This window comes from Sus scrofa, chromosome 12, assembly GCF_000003025.6.
Source record: "Sus scrofa isolate TJ Tabasco breed Duroc chromosome 12, Sscrofa11.1, whole genome shotgun sequence".
Classification (NCBI taxonomy): domain Eukaryota; kingdom Metazoa; phylum Chordata; class Mammalia; order Artiodactyla; family Suidae; genus Sus; species Sus scrofa.
Window position 1 is genome coordinate 13,218,036 of NC_010454.4, and position 19,827 is coordinate 13,237,862.

At 51.9% G+C, this 19,827-nt stretch overlaps 1 protein-coding gene across 1 annotated transcript in view; it reads left to right on the top strand.

The window, feature by feature from the left end:
* PRKCA (protein kinase C alpha) overlaps positions 1-19,827 on the top strand; it is a 386,361-nt gene that overhangs the window by 335,749 nt on the left and 30,785 nt on the right. The window contains 3 exon segments of the mRNA XM_021066740.1: positions 284-375; positions 2,504-2,566; positions 3,752-3,890. Coding sequence (XP_020922399.1) covers positions 284-375; positions 2,504-2,566; positions 3,752-3,890 — 294 coding nt within the window.

Below are 19,827 nucleotides of genomic sequence, written 5' to 3' on the forward strand. Positions count from 1 at the left end.
GACTATAATAGGGAACCTGCGTAACCAGAGGGGCCGACCCATTGACAGAGAGCCATTGTTCCAGAGTTAGGTAATGACTTTACACTCCCCCAGGCCCTCATGTAATAGGGCTTATTACTTATTCTTTATTTGGGGAGAAAAAAGTGTGAAGGGCTCCACTGAACAGACCTGCCAGTGCATCCCATGTTTTACTAATGAGAAAGCAAAACAGTCTATAGACAATGGAGGCCTCTCACTCGGCTGCTGGAGGAACCCTGCTCACCTCTCAAACCTTGGTTCTCAGGACCGGCTGTACTTCGTCATGGAATATGTCAATGGAGGGGACCTCATGTACCACATTCAGCAAGTAGGAAAATTTAAGGAACCGCAAGCCGTGTGAGTAGTTTTTTAAGTCTCTTATTTTAGACAATGCAGTACTCCCAACCGAGAAATTCTGCTGGGGGGGAATTTTGGAAGTGGGGCTCTGCCCAGGAGGAGGGGCAGACTGATTGGCAGGGTCCACCTAAATGTTTCCTAAGGAGAGGCTCATTCTACTTCCGGTCACCTGGAGATGCGGGTGTGTGTATCCCCTTGTCAGGCTGCCACCTGCCTTAATGAGGTCATTCGCTCATTTTGTGAACAAATAAAGGGGCTCTGGGTGACGAGCCCAGTGGAGAGCCCAGCTGAGGAACAGGGGAGGCTGGAAGGCTTCCGTGGGGCTTGACAGCTCCAGGTTAAGTTTTCACAAAGCCCTCTGGCCACGAGGAGACGGGAAAGATAGGAGGGAGGGTAGGGGCTGGTCCAAGGAAATTGATGAAAATCTGCATAGAGGAGAAAGACTGGAGTCGTGATCAAGGCTTGATCTTGGATCCAAAACATAGTGAGCATCTTGGAGAAACATTCTGGAGGAAGAAAACCAGACCTTGTTGATGGGACGAGGAGCGAGAATCCTCTTCAGGCGATGCCGCATTGTAGGTGTGCAGGGGGTGGTTTGGGAGAGGATCATGAACTCAGTTGGGAAGGTTTCAAAGGGATGTACTTCGGATGCTGCGACGCAGGAGTCAGCAGCACAGGAGAAAGGTGTGGGCTCCAGAGAAAGACAGAATCATCCATCTAGAGGAGAGACTTGGATACCTTAAGAATCATCCCATTTTCAAGGGGCCAGGAAGTCACAGGAAACTCAAACCTAAACAAACAGCTATTCTCCTTCCCTCCGCGAGGGTGCATAGTGGGCGTGTACCCTGATTAATGAAGTTAGCAAATGTTCATCGGATTCTGGCTGATGTTCCGTCTGAAAGATAAATCTGAAGCGCTTTTGGCCCAGGTGGGATGGTCTGGCCTAGCGAAGACTCACTCACTGCAGGCAGAGTAGGAAATTCTTGGATGGTGAGCCTTGAAGATGTGAACGGGGAGTGGTTTCTGTTTTACTTCAATCTTTACTTTTCAGTTTTCAGAAATGCCTGCCCTTATCCCCTCTCTTATGTGGCTGGCGATAAGCATTAAAAGGCATGGCTTATAAAATAAAGCTCGACCGCACGGAGCTGTAAAGAGCAAAGAGCAGAATAGCCACCTTCCAGCGTGAACTAACATACAGGCGTCTCTGTGCCATTTCATTGTGTTTGTGTTACTAGAAAGGTTTTTTTTTTTTTAATTTTAAAAAATATAAACCATGTGAAAGTCACCTATAACCTCTTCTCTTCTCCCTCTTCCATCCCCTCCCTCTCCTGTCAGCCCTCAGAGGGGACATACCGCCCCAGTTAAGGGTTTGGTTCTTCTCATGAGGGCTGTTTCTCTGCTCATGGAAACGTGTTTGTGTGAAGCCTCCCCGGTGGGGCTTGCGTGGGCAACGTCTTGTGGCTTCTCGGACTTCAGGACCTCCTAAACACTATGCAAATTTGAAAACATCCCTCAGCATTTATTCAGAGTTTCAAATATTGACCCATGGACAATTTTGAAGCAATAGTAATAACCCCTTTTTATTATGAATTATTTAAAAGGATGCACGCAGGTGTGTAGCCCGTGTCTCCCAGCACTTGGGGCGGGGGGTGGGGGTGGGGGGGTGAGGAAACCCGCTCTGGAGTTCATCTCACACCCTCCTGTCTTCCAAGGCATACGTGTATTTTCAAACACTAATGTATTCTGCCCGTGAATAGGAAAATGGAAGTCTGCGCCCATCTGCCATAGTCCTGCCTAGAGTAGCCTAGCAGATAGCCCCTCCTAAAGATCGTATTTGAAATTTATTTTGAGCAGTAAATTACCTGTCCACCTGCCCCAGATAAGAAGCGCTTGTTTTTGGCCAGGTGATAAACCTGTGTCATTGGTCTTTATTAGCTGTTTCGGTCCTTGGGGAAGTTGGAATCATAAAACAGCTGAGGATGGGAGGATACGTGTGAGGCAGGGCTGCTCTCTAATAATCCTGGGCTTTCTGTTCTTTTACCGACGCTATGCCTCATCCTGAGGGTAAGCAGTATCCAGGGCTCCAAAGAAAGCAAGCCAGAAACCTGACAAGCATTTTCTCTTGCAGATTCTATGCAGCAGAAATTTCCATCGGGCTGTTCTTCCTTCATAAAAGAGGAATCATTTATAGGTGGGTATTGCAGCGCTGCAGCGGGCAGCACTGTGGAGGTTGGACCTCTGTGGGCATGTGAGTCTGTGATGGAAATTAAACCACAGAGCAGGCAACCCCTGGGGTCCCCGAGACCCTCTGGCACCCGACATCCTCCGCAGCCTCCAGGCAGATCCGAACCCCCTTCCGATTTCTGGACCTCAGAAGATTTTCTCTCTCATTCCTGCGCTCCAAGAGAAAGCGTGCCTCTCTCTCCCCTGCAAGCTCCTTCCTCTGCTGTTTACAGGGCATGGAGGCCAGGGGCCCCTGCACACTGTGTTTCTGCTGGAGATGTTCAGCAGAGGACACGGAGAGCTGGGGAGAGACAGGAGGGAAAGTGTTGAATCAAACTCCTCCAGTTGTCGGGAGTTGCTGTCATGGCTTAGCGGGTTATGAACCTCACTAGGATCCATGAGGACGCAGGTTTGATCCCTGGACACACTCAGTGGGTTAAGGATCTGGCATTGCTGTGAGCTGTGGTGTAGGTTGCAGGCGCAGCTTGGATCCGGTGTGGCTGTGGCTGCGATGTAGGCCGGCAGCTGTAGCCCCAATTGGACCCCTAGCCTAAGAACTTCCATGTGCCATGGGTGTGGTCCTACAGACAAAAACAAACAAACACCCCCCCCCAACAAAACACCTCCTCCAGTTGTCAGCTGTTAGTTGCCATGAAAGGCTGGTGCCAGTGAAGGGATTACATCTTCCAGTATTAACAGAAGGGTAAAAAAGGACGCTTGGCACCAGGCAGAACCGAGGGGACACGTGTGCCCCAGTGAGGTGGTTCTGAGCCCGAGATTTTGCAAACCTGGTTGCATGTCTCACCCTCTGCGTGGGATTCTAATGAGCCAAATGACTGCCGTGTCCTCAGACCCACTCAACTGGAGTCCCTGGTGACTTACCTACACAGCCATGACTGGGAATCACTAGGTCAGTCATTTAGTCATTCATTCAGTCTGCATTTATTAAGTGCCTCCTGTATCCTCAGCACTACCTTAGGCCCCAGAGATTGAAAAATCAATACATCATAATTCCCAGGCCCATCTGTCCTGGGACTTGTGGTTAACGTGCCACAGAGACAGCAGCCACCCAAGGAGGCTTCTGTGTCACTCGCTGCTGAGCGAACCGCCTGGTGTAGTGGGAAGGACACTGATGCCACCTGCTTCCTCGCAGGGACCTGAAGTTGGATAACGTCATGCTGGATTCGGAGGGCCACATCAAGATTGCCGATTTTGGGATGTGTAAGGAGCACATGATGGATGGGGTCACGACCAGGACCTTCTGCGGGACCCCAGATTACATCGCCCCGGAGGTAGGACCCTGACGGCCCTTCTGCCTTGCAGACCGGTGCTTTCCACCGGCAGCACGGCCCCTGATGGGGGGTGGAGTCAGCCATGAGTCACAGAGTCCCCGTGGGGGGCCATGTGGGAAAAGGAAGGGCGAGAGCTCACTGCAGAGTTGGCGCGGGGCTTGTCTCACCAGCCTTCGGGTCTCGTTACATGAACCCGTGAGAGGGTTGCATGGTAGCGTGTGTGCCTTTCGTGGTCATGGGCAGACCAACGTCAGAACCACGGTGGGGCAGAGAAAGAAGGGTCTTGCTTGTGAGAGGGCTACGCATGGAAAACCGGGCTCAGAACAGGGTTCCAGGGATGGCTTTGTAGCGGAATCAGAGTGATGCTTGTTTTTGTGTTGGTATTTTGTTGTTTGCTTTCTTATGGACGTAGAGTAGATTAGCAGTGTGTTTGTTTCAGGTGTACAACCAAGTGATTCAGTTATATTCATCCACATATGTACTGAATAGCTCACTTCTATATCACAGACGTATTCTATTTCAGATGCTTTTCCGTTATGGGTTATTACAAGTTATTGAGCATAGGTCCCCGTGCTGTGCAGTAGGTCCCAGCTGTTTTTCTGTTTTCTATCTGGTTTCCCTGAATCCCAAGCTCCTTATATATCCCTCCCCACCTTCCCCTTTGGTAACCAAGTTTGTTTTCTGTATCTGAAAATCCGCGGTTAGTGCTGCAAACGGCACACCTGAGCTGAGCACGGCGTCTGCGTTGGGAAGAGCACACTGGCGTGGTGGTTCTGAGCAGAGCGGCTCTAAGATTTGCGTGCTTACCGCGGCGGCCGTGCCGCTTTGTCTCCATTACAGACACACCAGGCAGGTTTTTCCCACTTGACGTCGCTTCCTACGTACCAGTGATTGGGTGGGTTATAGCACCAGGTCACTGGGCAGCCAACTTTCTGTGGATGCACAGCCCTGTGGCTGACGCAGCCCGTCCCCCCTGAGCTCCAGCTTGAAGGAGGGTGATGGATTCCAAGCTGGGCCAACCTTCAGCTCCTTGGAGGGCTCGCCTCTCAGCTGTTGAGGGCTTCCCGGTATGTATGCAACACTCTGCCTCATGTGTTCATCTCTGAGGCAGTAGCCATGGTCAGAAAGATGTGGGCCTGGAAATCAGACCAGTGTGAGCTCCAACCCTGACTCTATTATTCGCAGGCTGTGGGAATTCAGGCAAGTTACTTAACCTCTCTGAACCTCCATTTCTACACCAAGTCAGGGATAATACCATCCTCCTCATAGAGTTGCCGTGAAGACTCAAGTGGCCGGTACTGTGTTTTGAACCCAGTAAACCCTCAGTCATAGCTATTAGTCCAAAAGGGAAGCCAATTTTTTGTTTGTTTTCTTTTCTTTTTAGGGCCGCACCTGCAGCATGTGGAAGTTCCCAGGCTAGGGGTCAAATCAGAGCTGCAGCTGCCGGCCTATGCCACAGCAGCAGCAACTCGGGGTCCAAGCTGTCTGCGACCTACACCACAGCTCTCGGCAACGCTGGATCCTTAACCCACCGAGCAAGGCCCGGGATCACACCTGCATCCTCATGGATACTAGTCAGGTTCTTGACCCGCTGAGCCACAACGGGAATTCGGAAGCTAATTTTTATTCCTTTGTTAAGGGCTTTTTTTGCTCGTTGTATTCCCTGACAGAGGCTTAGAGCCTTTACGTAGAAGCTTGCATTCTGAGTTACGTGGCCAGAGCTGGCACTTATCTTGATGCCTGACTTGCTGGGGTTTCCCCTGAGAAGAATTCACATCATCTCCAGGCATAACATGAGCTTAAGTATTTTTCGAATACGAAGGATAGAGAGATGGCACAATAAAAAAAAATAGAAGCTCCTGATGCAGGATTTATTCTGAAGCCTTCTCCTGGCTGACACGTATTAAACAGGCTGTGATTAGGAGCTGTGCCAGCTCCGTGTAACACCCACCAGATGTTACAAAAGCTTGGTGACAGGGAATGGCAGCAGTTTTAGGAATAAAGATGGCTTTGAACTTCATCTCTATCAAGACCAGGTCTCTGCTCATCAAACAAATAGTTTCCCATGTTCAACAATACCTCAGCCACCAGACAACATCAGAGATGACAGCGTTCCACATAGATGGAGTTATCCAAATAATTGAAGTTTTTGCCTTTATTTTCCAAGGGTTCTCATTGTATCAATTTCATATTGCTGCTATGACAATCACAAACTTAGTGGATTAAAACAATGTAAATTTATGATCTTACAGGTCTGGAGTTCAGAAATTCAAACTCAGTCTTACAGGGTTAATGTCACATTGTCGGCAGGGGAATTCCTGTCATGGCTCTGTGGGTTCAGGACCCAACTAGTATCCGTGAGGATGTGGTTTGATCCCTGGCGTCACTCAATGTGTTAAGGATCCAGCATTGCCCTGAGCTGTGGTGTAGGTCACAGATGCAGTTTGGATCTGGCATTGCTGTGGCTGTGGCATGGACTGGCAGCTGCAGCTCCGATTCATCCCCTAGCCAGGGAGCTCTCATATGCTGCAGGGGTGGCCATTAAAAATAATAATAATAATAATAATAATAATAATAATAATAATAATGTGGGCAGGGTCGCTCTCCCTCCAGCAGCTCTGGGGAGATTGTGCTGCCTTTTCTAGCAGGGGTTGCCTGCCATCCTCAGCTCACGGTGTCCTGGTGCCTTCCTCTGTCCTCTCTGCTGGAATCATAGCATCTTAAAATCTCTCTTGCTGCCTTTTCTAATCACAGCCCTCCAGCCTCCCTCTGTAGGGACCATAGTGATTACAGGGGGTCCACCCAGATAACACAGCATCATCTCCCCATCTCAAGATCTTTAACTTAATCCCAGCTGCGAAATTCCTTTTGCTAAATAAAAGTAGCATATGTATAGAGTCTGGGGATTAGGATGGATGTATCTTGGGGGGAGGGGAGGATTCTTCAGCCTGCCCATCAGGATGGCATTCTTGCTAAATAATCATCATACCTGATAACCTCCCCACCTTCCTCCACCAAGGACACCCGAACACACTTCTGACGTATCTTGGTAACTCTGGACTTTTTTTTTTTAACTTGTACTCATTTGCATGTATATGTTTATATAGTTCTAGACAATCTGATCCGCGTGTGTGGGTTCACATCTCCGACACCACGTCAAGATTCGGTACTGTCACCACAGTGACCCCTCCTGTTGCCCTTTTATAACCGCGCCCACCTCCCTCCTGCCCCCTTTCCCCCACCCTTGGCGACCATTCATCTGTTTTCCATGCTATAATATTGTCATTTCAAGAATATTATATGATAGATTCATACAGCGTGTAACCTTTGGAGATTGGCTTTTCCCTCTGAGCATTTTATGCAAGTTCAATCTTTTTTTTTTTTGTCTTTTGTCTTTTTAGGGCCACACCCGGCATATGGAGGTTCCAAGGCTAGGGGTCTAGTCTGAGCTACAGCCACCGGCCTACGCCAGAGCCATAGCAATGGGGGATCCGAGCCGCATCTGCGACCTACACCACAGCTCATGGCAACGCCAGATCCTTAACCCACTGAGCAAGGCCAGGGATCGAACCTGCAACCTCATGGTTCCTGGTCGGATTTGTTTCCGCTGCGCCACGACGGGAACTCCCCGTGCAGTCTTTGTTTTGGAGGACTGCTTCAACCACTTGGCCAGGTTACCTCAACATCCCTTGCCCCAGTTTCCTCCGCCACTAAAACGGGCATAATCATGGCTGCCTCATAAGGCGGTTGTCTGTAACTTGGGGATTGTCGGTCGCAAGGCAAGTTGGTCCTGCTGTCGTTTATTGTTCACTTGGCTCACTTGCCACATTGGATTGTGAGCCTTCTAGAAGCCTCTCCTAGATGCCCTTGGCAGGCCACTGCTGTGTTCCTGATCATTTGGGGGGGCAGCAGAGTCTAGGTTGGCCTGGAAAAGACCCTTTGAACTGAGAAGCTGATTGCCATTTAGAAAATCACACCTGTATGGGGCTGGCCATGTCATGCTAGGAACCTGAGGACATGTTATTGGAAGGAAGGATGCTAAGAACATCTGTCAGAGAGAGGGATGCTGGGAACACGCAGTCAGAGGGAGGGATGCTGGGAACATCCATCAGAGAGGGGGATTCTGGGAATACCTTCAGTGGAAGGGATGCTGGGAACATGCAGTCAGAGGGAGGGATGCTGGGAATACACAGAGAGAGGGATGCTGGGAACACGCAGTCAGAGAGAGGGATGCTGGGAACATCCATCAGAGAGGGGGATTCTGGGAATACCTTCAGTGGAAGGGATGCTGGGAACATGCAGTCAGAGGGAGGGATGCTGGGAACACACAGTCAGAGAGGGGGATGCTGGGACATACAGTCAGAGAGGGGGATTCTGAGAATACCTTCGGTGGAAGGGATGCTGAAAACATGCAGAGAGGGATGGGTGGAAAGCCCCATCAGAGAGAGGAACGCCAAGAACACCTGTCAGAGGAAGGGATGCAGGGGACATGCTGTCAGAGAGGGATCCTAGGAACATGATATAAGAGAGAAGGATGCTGGGAACACACAGTCAGAAAGAGGGATTCTGGGAGTGGGTTGTCAGAGAGGGATTTGTGGAAACCAGTGTTGAGCCTCTTAGCACATACGGGATAACATGCTCTGGCCCTGACGACCTTCATCTTCTGCAAGCCTTCATTCTGTCCTTATATCCACTGGGCAAGCAATAATAGGGCGAGTGCCCACCACTTACAGAATGTCCACTGTGTGCCCGGTGCCTTCTGTAGTTTCCTCTGTGAGTCCTCATAACAAACCCGGAAAGGAACCTAACATCAGGCCCGCAGTTCAGTTCAGATGAGGTGCCTGAGGCGGTTAGTAATGGTCGAAGGTCACATCACTCAAGAGGCCGGAACCAGACCTGCGACGCCGGGCCAGGCTGTCTCTAGACCTTTGCCCTGCCCACTGCACTCAACTGCTCAAACCCTGGGCAGCGCGGGCATCCAGAGAGCCGGGCATGGCACCGCCGTGGGAGTACAGAGGAGATCCCCTGGGGCCTTGCCCTGGAACTGCTTACAGCTTAGAAGAGGTGCACAAACAGGACCCAAAATCTATATTTAGATTCAAGTTGACTTTCATTGGAAAAGAAGCTGCCGTCCTTTGGGAAATACAGTCAGTGATAACGTTAGGTTGTTTCGCCTTCTGCTGGCATTTTCTTCATAAGGGTCCAGGAATGTGGCACACGTCACCAGAGGAATAATTGTGGGATAGAGAAAAACCATCCAGGTTCAAAGTTTCTGAATCTGCTCAGAGGTTGGAAATAATCCTATCCTGTGTGTAAATCTTCCTGTCAGGCAAAGGCGAAATCGTTATCTGAGACAGCGTTTTCCTTAATAGGCAAAGCAGAGGCTTAAATATTTATGGCTATTTGCTCAAAAACCTTGAAATGGATTAATACTGTAGCATCTCATTAACCGGTGGAGATGAGCGAAGGCAGAACATGTCACTCACGCACGAGTTTGGAGCTGAGCTGGACGCCGCGAAAGGGGCTCCAATCAGAACCTAATCCCTGAAGCTGACACTAAGGGGACTCTCTGCTTTGACACAGAGAGAATCCTTCGAGGTTAGCAAGAGCCCTTGAGAGGGCCGCGCGCAAGCTGTAGCTGGGTTTAATCCTCCATCTAAGAGTCAGTTACTGGGAGCGAGCAAGGTCCAGGCACAAGTCAAGTGTCTGCCGGCAGCCGAGCAGCAGACTGAATAGCAGCCCTGCCTGCCTTTCCTGGGAGCGAGAGGCCACAGGGAGGGGCTGCTTCTGGCCAGCGGACCCCTGCGGACCTCCCGCTGCGGTGGGAGCCAAGCTTTTGAACACGAGCCGTGTAGAACCCTTCCCTGCAGCCCCGTCATGGCAGGGGTGGACCAGCACCGCGGCGATGTCGCTCGGGCTGCACCAGGCCTCTGAACACGTCTTGTGGTCTGTCAAGTTTTATGTGTGAGCGGGGGTTGCACACGTGGTAAGGGGCCGGCGTGGGATCTGGACCCCACTCTGCGGTCAGACATTGTGGCCACAGAGCCCATCAACCCCTTGCATGTATCACGCCGCAGTCAGCGGTAGAGGAGGGGAAAGCACGGGTGCTCCAGACCGCTTTCTCTTCCACCTCTTCTTGGAGAAATGGACATTCACGCATCTGAACTGGAATCAGGGCTCTGTCACGATCAGACCCTTTCATGTCTAAGGCACTGAGTCAGGACTCTCCTCCAGCTGCTCATACTGAGCCGGTCTCTCAGAAGCCAGGGTGAACCAGCAACACTCAGACCCCTCTCGCTCATACATCAGCCAGGTATTCACCAAGTGCCTACTCAGTGCCTCCGTTGGAAAGGGGAGGCTGGCAGGGCAGCATGTTTGGGGGGGGCGTGCTGTGAGGAGGGTCTGGGGCTGGAGGCAGTTAGAAGTGGGCCACTGCAGCCCAGGGGAGATGTGAGCTTAGGGAAGCGGATGAGACGCACTCCCCTTGGCAATGACAGATGGCATTCCAGCATGGCTGAAATCACAGGGGGAGAAGGTTGCGGGCATGCTTGCCACCCCCGCCACCCCACCGCCAGCTGGCCAGAAGCAGATGTGCAAACTTGTCATCCAGGGACAAGGGCTGGATGACTTCAGAGAACTGGAGACTGATCCCAGGGGGTCCTGGCCACTCCTTCCAGCCCGGTGGGAATGCCAGCCCATATTGCCCAGGACAGCATCCCGAAGTCTGCATTTTTATGTAAAATATGCCTAATTCTTCAAAGCTGGCTCTAGTATCTATTAAGAGGCATATAAACAAGTGAGATTCAGCCAACAGGCCGTCAGCTGTGACCTTTTCTGGAGAGGGCCAAGAGTCACACGTGGGAGGGGCCACGGATTAGGGATGGGAGGGAGGCGAGACTGGGGATGTCCAGAGAGGGAGGGAACTAGGGAGCTGTGAGGTCCGGGTAGCAAGGATGGTAAGTGTTCGTGACCTTGGAGGTGGCCAGGCGCAGAGGTCAGGGAGGTGGGCGCGGGGTTGGAGAGGGCATCCAGCCGCAAGGACCCAGCCGTCTCCAAGGGCAGTGTTCGTAACAAGGAAGTGGAAGCTGGACGCACAGAGTTGAGTGCGTTGGCAGACCTTCCAGAACCCTCTCTCTGGGGGCTCAATGGTGAAGGGAAGGAGGGAAGGTAGACCGTCACTCCCCAGAGGGCAGGAGGAAGGGGCGGCATTTATTTTACCTCATGAGAATGAGTGAGTGAATGACTGCGCTACATGCCAGGAGGGGATGGAGGGGGAGAGAAGGGAGAATGAGGCGGAGAGGGGAGGGCACTGCCTTCAGGGCTGGGGAGGGGGCTCCTTTCTGAATGAAGCATCCCGGAGAAGCCCGAGTCTTCTCAGTGGCTGGAGACCCTTTGCCGTCTGGCTCCCTCTCCCCCTCCCCAGTCTCTCTAGACCAGCTGTCCTGGCTGCTTTGTCGCTCCCCACATTTGCCACAGACCGAGGATTTGCTCCTCCCTCGGGCATCGCCAGGGCCCGGCCATCACCCCCCTGAAGGCTTAGCTCAGATGACACCTCCGGGAGGTTACCTTTCCTGGCCACCTTAGTTAGAGCCGCAAAGCTCCAGCGTCTACCCCATCACCGGGCACTCCTGACCCCCTGCCCCTGGCCTGCTTCCGTGCCACGTCCCCCTCTAATGGACCACATCACGTACTCATTTATTTACTTATTTCTGCCTCCCGCTATGCTCCACACAACAGAACCGTTGTCTCTTGGTCACTGATGAGCCCCCACCTCAGGGTCTGGAGCAGCCCCGGCCGGCAGCATGGATCTGGGATGGCTGGGTACGGCACGCTGCCTTCCTGGATGTGACTGGTGGCAGAGGAGACGCAGCCAGAGCACAGAGCAGCAGAACAGAGCTGAAGGCTGGGCCCCGAGGGGCCAGGAGGTCCGCCGGCGGGTATTGGACGGGCGATTCCTGTGGCTGATGGAGGGGACAGAGAAAGGCAGCGTGCCCGAGTGTGGGGAGGTGGGTGGAACATCAGCCCAGGACCCCGGAGGGCCCAAGGTGCCAGGATACTGACCTCCCCAGAGAGGCCGCCTGGCCTTTGGGGAAAGGGTTGTAGAGAAGGGTAGAGAATCAAAGAGGGTCTGAAAGTGAAATGAGAAAATAACTCATTTAGTGCACACGGCTGTGCAGTCAGGCAGTAAATTAGCACTTGCCAAACTGAGAAGAAAGGGGTAGAACGAGAGAGAGAGAGAAGCCAGTCCCAGCTGTGGCTCCTCCACCATCAGTGCTGTCGGAGCCGCAGACCCCACGCCAACCCAACGCAGGGTGGGGGGAACAGAGAAAGCGCTTGATTAAAGAAAGAATGATAAGCCAAAAGGCAGCTTGCTTTCTATCAAAGGGCAATTTCCCTCTGTGTAAGGTCACGGTCCAGCGACGCCAGCATTGTAAGAGAAAATGAAGCCGCCCCTTTCCCTCCAAGAAATATTTAAAGAGCCAAGGCCGGGCCTTCGGGAGGGCTGGGGGGTGGGGGAGGAGGTTCATCCTTAAATTATAGAACTGTTTTCAGATCTTTCCTAGGAGTTAGGTTGGTTATATCAGCTCATATATTTTATTGTCTGCCCATGGCCTTTTATCTGTCTCATAATTTTCATAGCATCAGAGTTTAATGAGTTTAGCCCTATTCTCTGGAGCATCTGGCACCTTCTGTGACATTGTGGTCCATGAGACAACTCCAGTCCGTTCCCGCCTGCCCTCCCAGTCCTTCCTCAGAGATGACCAGCTCCTGCTGGATCAGCTGCCCCTCTATCGATACCCGCTGCCCCCTATGGATGCCCGCTGCCTGCAAGACCCAGCGGGGGCACTTCAGTGGCTTTAGCTTATTTAATCCTTAAGTCGGTTCTGCAGAATTGGTGTTACTGGCCCTGTTTTCCTGATAATGAACGCAAGATACAGAGATTCGTTCCTTTTTCACATGGCCCAGGTTCCAGGCAGACCTGGGCTGTGAACCCAGGGCTGATCAACTTTGCCACTGTAGCTGTGGTCCCAAGAGGAACCCTTTGCCGCTGCCCAGGGGAACAACAGTCCTTGAGTAAACGGCATTATCCCTGTTTTATGGACAAGAAAAAGGAAGCAGAGAGAGGAGAGACGCCCTGTCTAAGGCTCACAGACTGCAGGTGCCTGGGCCAGGGTTCCTGGGCCGCCTGCCCCAAAGGGCAGGCCGGCAGCCCTAATGCTGTCAGTGGCCATTTCCCCCACTCAGGGTTTCACTTATTGCTCTGTTACCACACTCATCCATGAAGACCCACTAGACTGTGAAATTCCAGAAAATCTTTTATTCCAGCTGATAAAGGTTTTACAGGCACAAAATGTATTCCTAATTACTGGCTCGTTCCTTTATGCATAAGTGGGTATTTTGTTCAGATGTACAGTTACCATTTTGAACAGCTCCCTGCTCAGTAGAGGAGGCCTGAGTTAAGAGGGGCTCCAGAAGTTCCCACTGTGGTGCAGCCAGTTAAGGATCTGGCATTGTCTCTGAGGCAGCACAGGTTCGAGCCCGGGGCCGGTGCAGTGGGTTAAGGATCTGGCATTGCCGCAGCAGAAGTGTAGGTTGCAGCCGCGGTTTGGATTCAGTCCCTAGCCCAGAAACTTCCATATGCCTGGGGTGTGGTTGAAAAAAAAAAAAAAGGAGCGCCAAAGGGTGTGCCAAGCGGTAATGGGGCCCCATTTCCTCCACCTGCCACCCCAGTGGAGACCAGTGACAAGGGCTGCAGTGACTGAGTTTGAGAACCGCTTGAAGAGAGACCAGAGGACTGACAGCAATGCATCTGATTCCGGCTTGACTCAGCCGCACTACACTTTAGCCCCACACAGACCGAATGGGTCTGAAAGGAAAGATTTCCTGTTTGGTTTCAGGTGGCTTTTTCTTTATCATTCGACAGTCACCTCTGGCTATCGTTCTGCTCTTTTAAGAACTTGGGGTGATGTCAAAAATGAGGATAATCGGAGTTCCCGTCGTGGCTCAGTGGTTAACGAATCCGACTAGGAACCATGAGGTTGCAGGTTCGATCCCTGGCCTTGCTCAGCAGGTTAAAGATCCGGCATTGCCGTGAGCTGTGGTGTAGGTTGCAGACGCAGCTCGGATCCCGCGTTGCTGGGGTTGTGGTGTAGGCTGGCGGCTACAGCTCCGATTCGACCCCTAGCCTGGGAACCTCCATGTGCCGCGGGAGCGGCCCAAGAAATAGCGAAAAAAAAAAAAAAAAAAAAAGAGAGAGAAAATGAGGATAATCATTTTGAGGATAACTTTTTCAAAAGTACAACTTTGAGGATTCAATTTTGCCCGGGATAAGCTTGGCCTGTGTCGGAGGAATCACTCCATGAGTTTTTGTCTGTGGTTTGAATTCTCTGTTGCTGGGACTTGTAACAGCCGGGTTCACGCTGAGATTCGGTGCATCGGGACTGGTGCACCCTGACGCCTGACGCTGCTGCAGCTCTGCTGAGCCCTGGAGGGGCCCCCGTGGCTCCATGCTGTGGTTCTAGGCCAGGACCCCACAGGTTCTCCTCTCTGTGGCCTGTCTTTCTGGGAGATTCTTATCATTGAGTCATTGATCCAGAGCTGCTCAACGTGATGGCTCCCAAGAGAGCAAAACAGAGAGGTGATAAAAAGTGGAGGCCCCTTACGCTGTGCCTACAACTTGATTCACTGTGTCATCTCCACCACATTCTCTGGGTCAAGGCAAGCCCCTCAGCCAGTCCAGATTCTGGCGGAGGCAGTATAAATGCTGCATCTCGGAGTTCCCATTGTGGCTCAGAAGTAATGAACCCAACTAGTAGTATCCATGGAGAGGCGGGTTCGATCCCTGGCCTTGCTCCGTGGGGTAAGGATCTGACGTTGCCGTGAGCTGTGGTGTGGGTCACAGACTCGGCTCGGATCCTACATGGCTGTGGCTGTGGCTGGCAGCTACAGCTCGGATTTGACACCTAGCCTGGGAACCTCCATATGCCGCAGATGTGGCCCTCAAAAGACAAAAAAAAAAAAAAATCCATCTTTCTGAGGGACACCCACTGTCTTGCCGGAGGGCACCCCGGTATCTGATGGAGAGGTGGGTGGACGGCTATTGGCAGAGGACAGTGGTACGGGGCTGGGGCGGGCGGGCCGGGCTGCAGATGGCGGGTCATAGATGATGAAGAGGGGCTGGCAAGTGAAGTCGGGGGGGCCAGGTCTCCACACAGCAAGTGGAGTCTAAGGTGTCCACAAATTCTACTGTCGAGCCTGGCCTTCCAGGTTGTCGGCAGGTGTTACAGACAGGATTCGGTTCCTCCCGGTGTGTGAGTGGAAGGTAATCCCCGCGTGAGCACACAGAGAGGGCTTTCAGGGAGGCGATTCAGGAGTAGGGCGGGGCTCCATCGCATAGGCCCAGGTGTTCATACGAGACACCCCGAGGACACCTCACAGAGGAAAGGCCGGGTGACAGGCTGCTTGCTACCTGCAACCAGGAAGAGAAACCAACCCTGCTTGATCTTAAACTTCAAGTCTCCAGAACTGGGAGAAACACTGTTTAAGCCGCTCGGTCTGTGGTGTCCCGTGGTGGCAGCCCGAGCAGACTGCTGGGGAAGGTCCGCTCGCCAGGTTGGGAGGAGAGAACGTGTGTAGTGTCGCTAGTTCAGTTGGTAACATGCGTCTCTGATCTCCTTGCCCCGGGGTCTTCCCCCTCCCTCATCCCCAAGGCCAGTACGGAGTCTGGGGTCGGGGTCAAGGAAGCGGTGGATGTTAAACCCAGATGCACTTTACGCAGCCACTGTCAGCGGCAGCATCTCTCCCACCCAGCGGAACAGGCAGGAGGCTGGATAAAGGTCTCAGAGGTCAGAGGCAGCTTCTCTGATGTCCCTGCCCGCCCCTCCCAGCTCCCGCTGACATAGAGTGGGCACCACGAGAGAGGGTTGAATTCTGGCTCTGCCACGTCCCTGCTGTGTGGCTGCCCATGAACTTGCCGGGCCCCGACGGCCCCTGTGGTACATGGGAGTGGTACCCAACAGAGTGTGGCTTAGGTGGGATTGAAACTTGACCTGTTACTTCTGGTATCAAGTTCTTAGTGTATCTCTTTATGAAGGAGGTTCTTGAAAAGATCAGGATGGGAGACGAGAAGGCATCTAAAGAGGGGTTGAATGGTTTTTGATGTAACAAGAAGTTGAGAAGGTAGGTTGGCATTGGGCTGCAGGTCGATCGGGATGGTGTTTGCCCAGCCCCGGTCATTTCGCCGTCACCTTCCTGACTTCCTCTGCGACAAGCAGATGTTACAAGAGAGCTGGAAACCGAGGAGCCCGAGGAAGAGATGAGAGCTTCGGCACAAAGCTTCTCCCTGCGTAACTTATTAGTATGAATGAATGGTCTGAGGGTCACGAAACCAAGTCCACAACTTGCTAGAGCACATTCCAGCATCAGAGAAACACCAGGTGCGGGGGTGGGGGTGGGGAGACGTCTCTCTGCCAGATCAGAAGCCTGGCCTTTATTCAGAATTTTCCTTATGGCTCCTTCAGAATTAGTACTGCCACCGTGCAAGACAGCTTGGCAGTTTCTTCGAAGCTAAACATAGTCTTTACCATACGATCCAGCACTTGTGCTCTGACGTGTTTACCCAAATGAATGAAAACTTATGTCCACTCCAAAACCTGCTCACGGATGTTTATAGCAGCTTCAGTCATAACTGCCCAAACTCGGAAGCCACCAAGATGTCCTGCAGGAAGCGAGTGGACACATGAACTGTGATTCAGCTAGATGGTGGAATATTATTCAGCACTGAAGAGAGGCAGACTGTCAGGCCATGGCACGACAGGGAGGAGACTCAGTGCACATCACTAAGGGAAAGAAGCCAGTCTGAAAAGACAGCACGCAGTCTGAGTCCAGTTACCAAAACTCCGGAAAAGGCAGACCTTGGAAAATAACAAAAAGGATGAGTAACGGCCATGGGTTGGAGGAGGGAGGGAAAAGTAGGCAGAGCAGTGAGGATTCTGAGGGCAATGAAACTCCTACATCATAGGGTCCAGGGGTGGATCCGTAGCATAACACATTTTTAAAAACCCATACCCTGTACAGCTTCAAGGGTGAACGCTCATGTAAACTCTGAACTCGGATGGTAATGACCTGTCGGTGCAGGTTCATCCATTGCAGCCAAGGCACCAAGGGGCCGTAGTGTCCTTGGGGCGGGGGGGGGGCAGGGGACGGACAGGGTGTATGGGAGCTCCGTGTGTGCCGCTCAGTTTTGCTGTGAACCTGAAACTTCTCTTTAAGGCAATTTATTAATTAAAAAAATCCAGCCTGTGTGTCCTTTCCCTTCCAAACATAGGTCCTCGATGGCTGGGAATATGGTCTGTAGCCATCAAGTTTGAGCTCTGCTTTCCCCTCCTTCCCCCTCCCTCTTTCTTTCCTTCTTCCTTTTTTCCTTTTGTGTTAATTGCTATTTAAAGCCAGTGTCAATAATTACCAACCATTTTGGTACCACTTGATCCTCTTCTGACCTCTGGGGGAGGTTCACTGACCTTGTCCTGCTGTTTGCTTTCCATCCTCCGGACGTAAAATGAACAAGCAGGAAGGCCGAGGGGGTGGTTCCCCTGAACAGCTCTTAAAGCACTTTTATTACATTTGGAGCCTTCACTTTCCGTTCACCCCCATCCTAGCTAGAGCCACAATACTCACCTAAGTAGGAAATAAGTGATTTGGACTCCAGACCTTCCATTCTCATTTTATGGCAATTTTCTATACACCTGTGTACTTTGTCCAGAGATTTCAGATACTGCAGATATTTCTCATGTGATGAACTAAGATCCTTGGTGTGTAAGATGTCACAGTGCAGTGAATTCATTCTTGTTCGTGTCTGTCTCCCCAGTTAGACTCAGAATCCCTGTGCCCGGCCCAAAGAAAAGCACAGTTAGTCCTAAGCGGTGGGAGGGAGGGAGAAGGAGGGGGTGGTTAATACTGCAGAGAAGAGAAACTGGAAGTTTTGCTGTGCTGGTAAAAATTAATTCCATTGCATGAGGGAGGGATTTTTTTTAAACTCTTCATTTCTGTACCCCACGCCTAGAACAGCATCTGGCACATAGTCAGATAATATTTGCTGAAAGAATGAATAGAAGGTTCCTTATGGACTGAGAATTTCCAGGTGCCAACCATCATTTCAGTGTTTAATACATAGGATTAACATACCCTCTCACACCCAAATGTTTCCTCTGTCTTCCTGTGAACCTGCCGTGCCTGGGCGCCAGTTCCTCCCTCTGGAGTTAGGTAGAACGGAATTATAGATGTTGAGCTCACCTGCACTAAACACATTTTTCTATACAGAATGCTATTTCATTTCTGACCACATACTTGCCAGGTCGGTGCTGGAATTCCAGTATCACAGCTGAGGCAACGGAAGCTCAGAGAGGCCAAACACCTTGCCCGAGGTCACACAGCTCCCGCGTGGCAGAGCTGGTCTCCAGCGGTCAGGTTCGGAGCTTTCTCTCTGCACTGTCTCCCGTGTGGCAGCTCTTAGTGCTCTGGGCTCGGCTGTGCTGCTCCAAAGGAGTTTGACTGGAAAGCATCTTGGCTGAGAGTGGAGGACGCCTCACCAAGGGGCTTCCTGTTTGTTCTGCTCTGGTCCAAGCCTGGTGCTGCAGGCAAGGGACACAGTCTGGGGACCTTGCAGCTCATCAGCCCAGTGACCTTCCAGCAAGCCTCCTAGCTACTCTGAGCCTCCTTCCAAAAAGCAAATGCTTTTCTAAATCATTCTCTACGGCCCACCCAGCCTTAGCAACGCAGCAGCCCTATGAGCCCTCGTGGTTTTGCACTTGAGGGCGGTGGTACCTGCAGGGCGGGCTTGGGCAAGACCCACTGGTTTCTCCCACACAACCTTACGGAGTGCCTGCTGTGCTGGGGGCAAGTCGGGGATTCCGGGGGTGGATACGCAGCCTCAGGGTAACGTGGAAAGGGTTCCAGAATCTGCACGGCCCTGGGGTTGTGGGCCCGGAGCAGGGAGCAGAGAAGACGGGCAGTGACCTCAGGGTCCCGCAGCTGTCAGAATAGAAGACTCTCAGGCCCAACAGCACGGTTCTGACCTGTCGGTGTTTCCACCAGGTGCATGAAGAATGCTGCCCGGGTTCCAGCCTGGGGAATTTATGATGTTTTTCAAAACAACCATAATTTTTCCATTAAAATATTTTTAATTTTGATAAAAGGAAGAAATAGTCTTTGTTTCCCTCCACCGGTAAGAGGACTTGGGCGTGTTTTATGCCTAAAGGCGGGTGTTACTTTGTAAGGCCGCCAGGAAGGGGATCTCTGCAATCAGGCCATGTGTTTCACAGCAGGAGCACGGGGCTTCTTGCACACGCGTTGAGTCCCGGGGTCCTTCAAGACCAGACCTTCGGAGCCAGACTTGTGAGTGAAGCGGGCATCTTTCTTGGCTGTTTCGACCCAGTTAGGCATTTGAGTCCTTTTTTGGCCTTTCCCACCATAGCAGTCTAGGGAGCCACGCTGAGTGAAAGGCTGATGGAGCTTCGGTTTAGAAAAACGGTCCAGATTGTGGAGGCCAAGGCCAGACGACCAGGGTTCAGATCTCAGCTTTGCCACTTACTAGCTGTGTAGCCTTAGGCAAGCTACTTAACCTCTCTGTTTCCTCATGTTTGATACCCGTCCAGGTCTCATGAGGGCTGCATGAACTAATGGAGCACAGGAGCCTGGCACTTGGTGAATGTCCTGATGGCGACATTGGTGACAGTTACTGTTGCTGTTGCCAGTAGCATCTAAAATCTTAACCATGGAGTTCCCGTTGTGGCGCAGTGGTTAACAAATCCGACTAGGAACCATGAGGTGGTGGGTTCGATCCCTGGCCTTGCTCAGTGGGTTAAAGATCCGGCGTTGCCGTGAGCTGTGGTGTAGGTTGCAGATGAGGCTCGGATCCCGTGTTGCTGTGGCTCTGGCA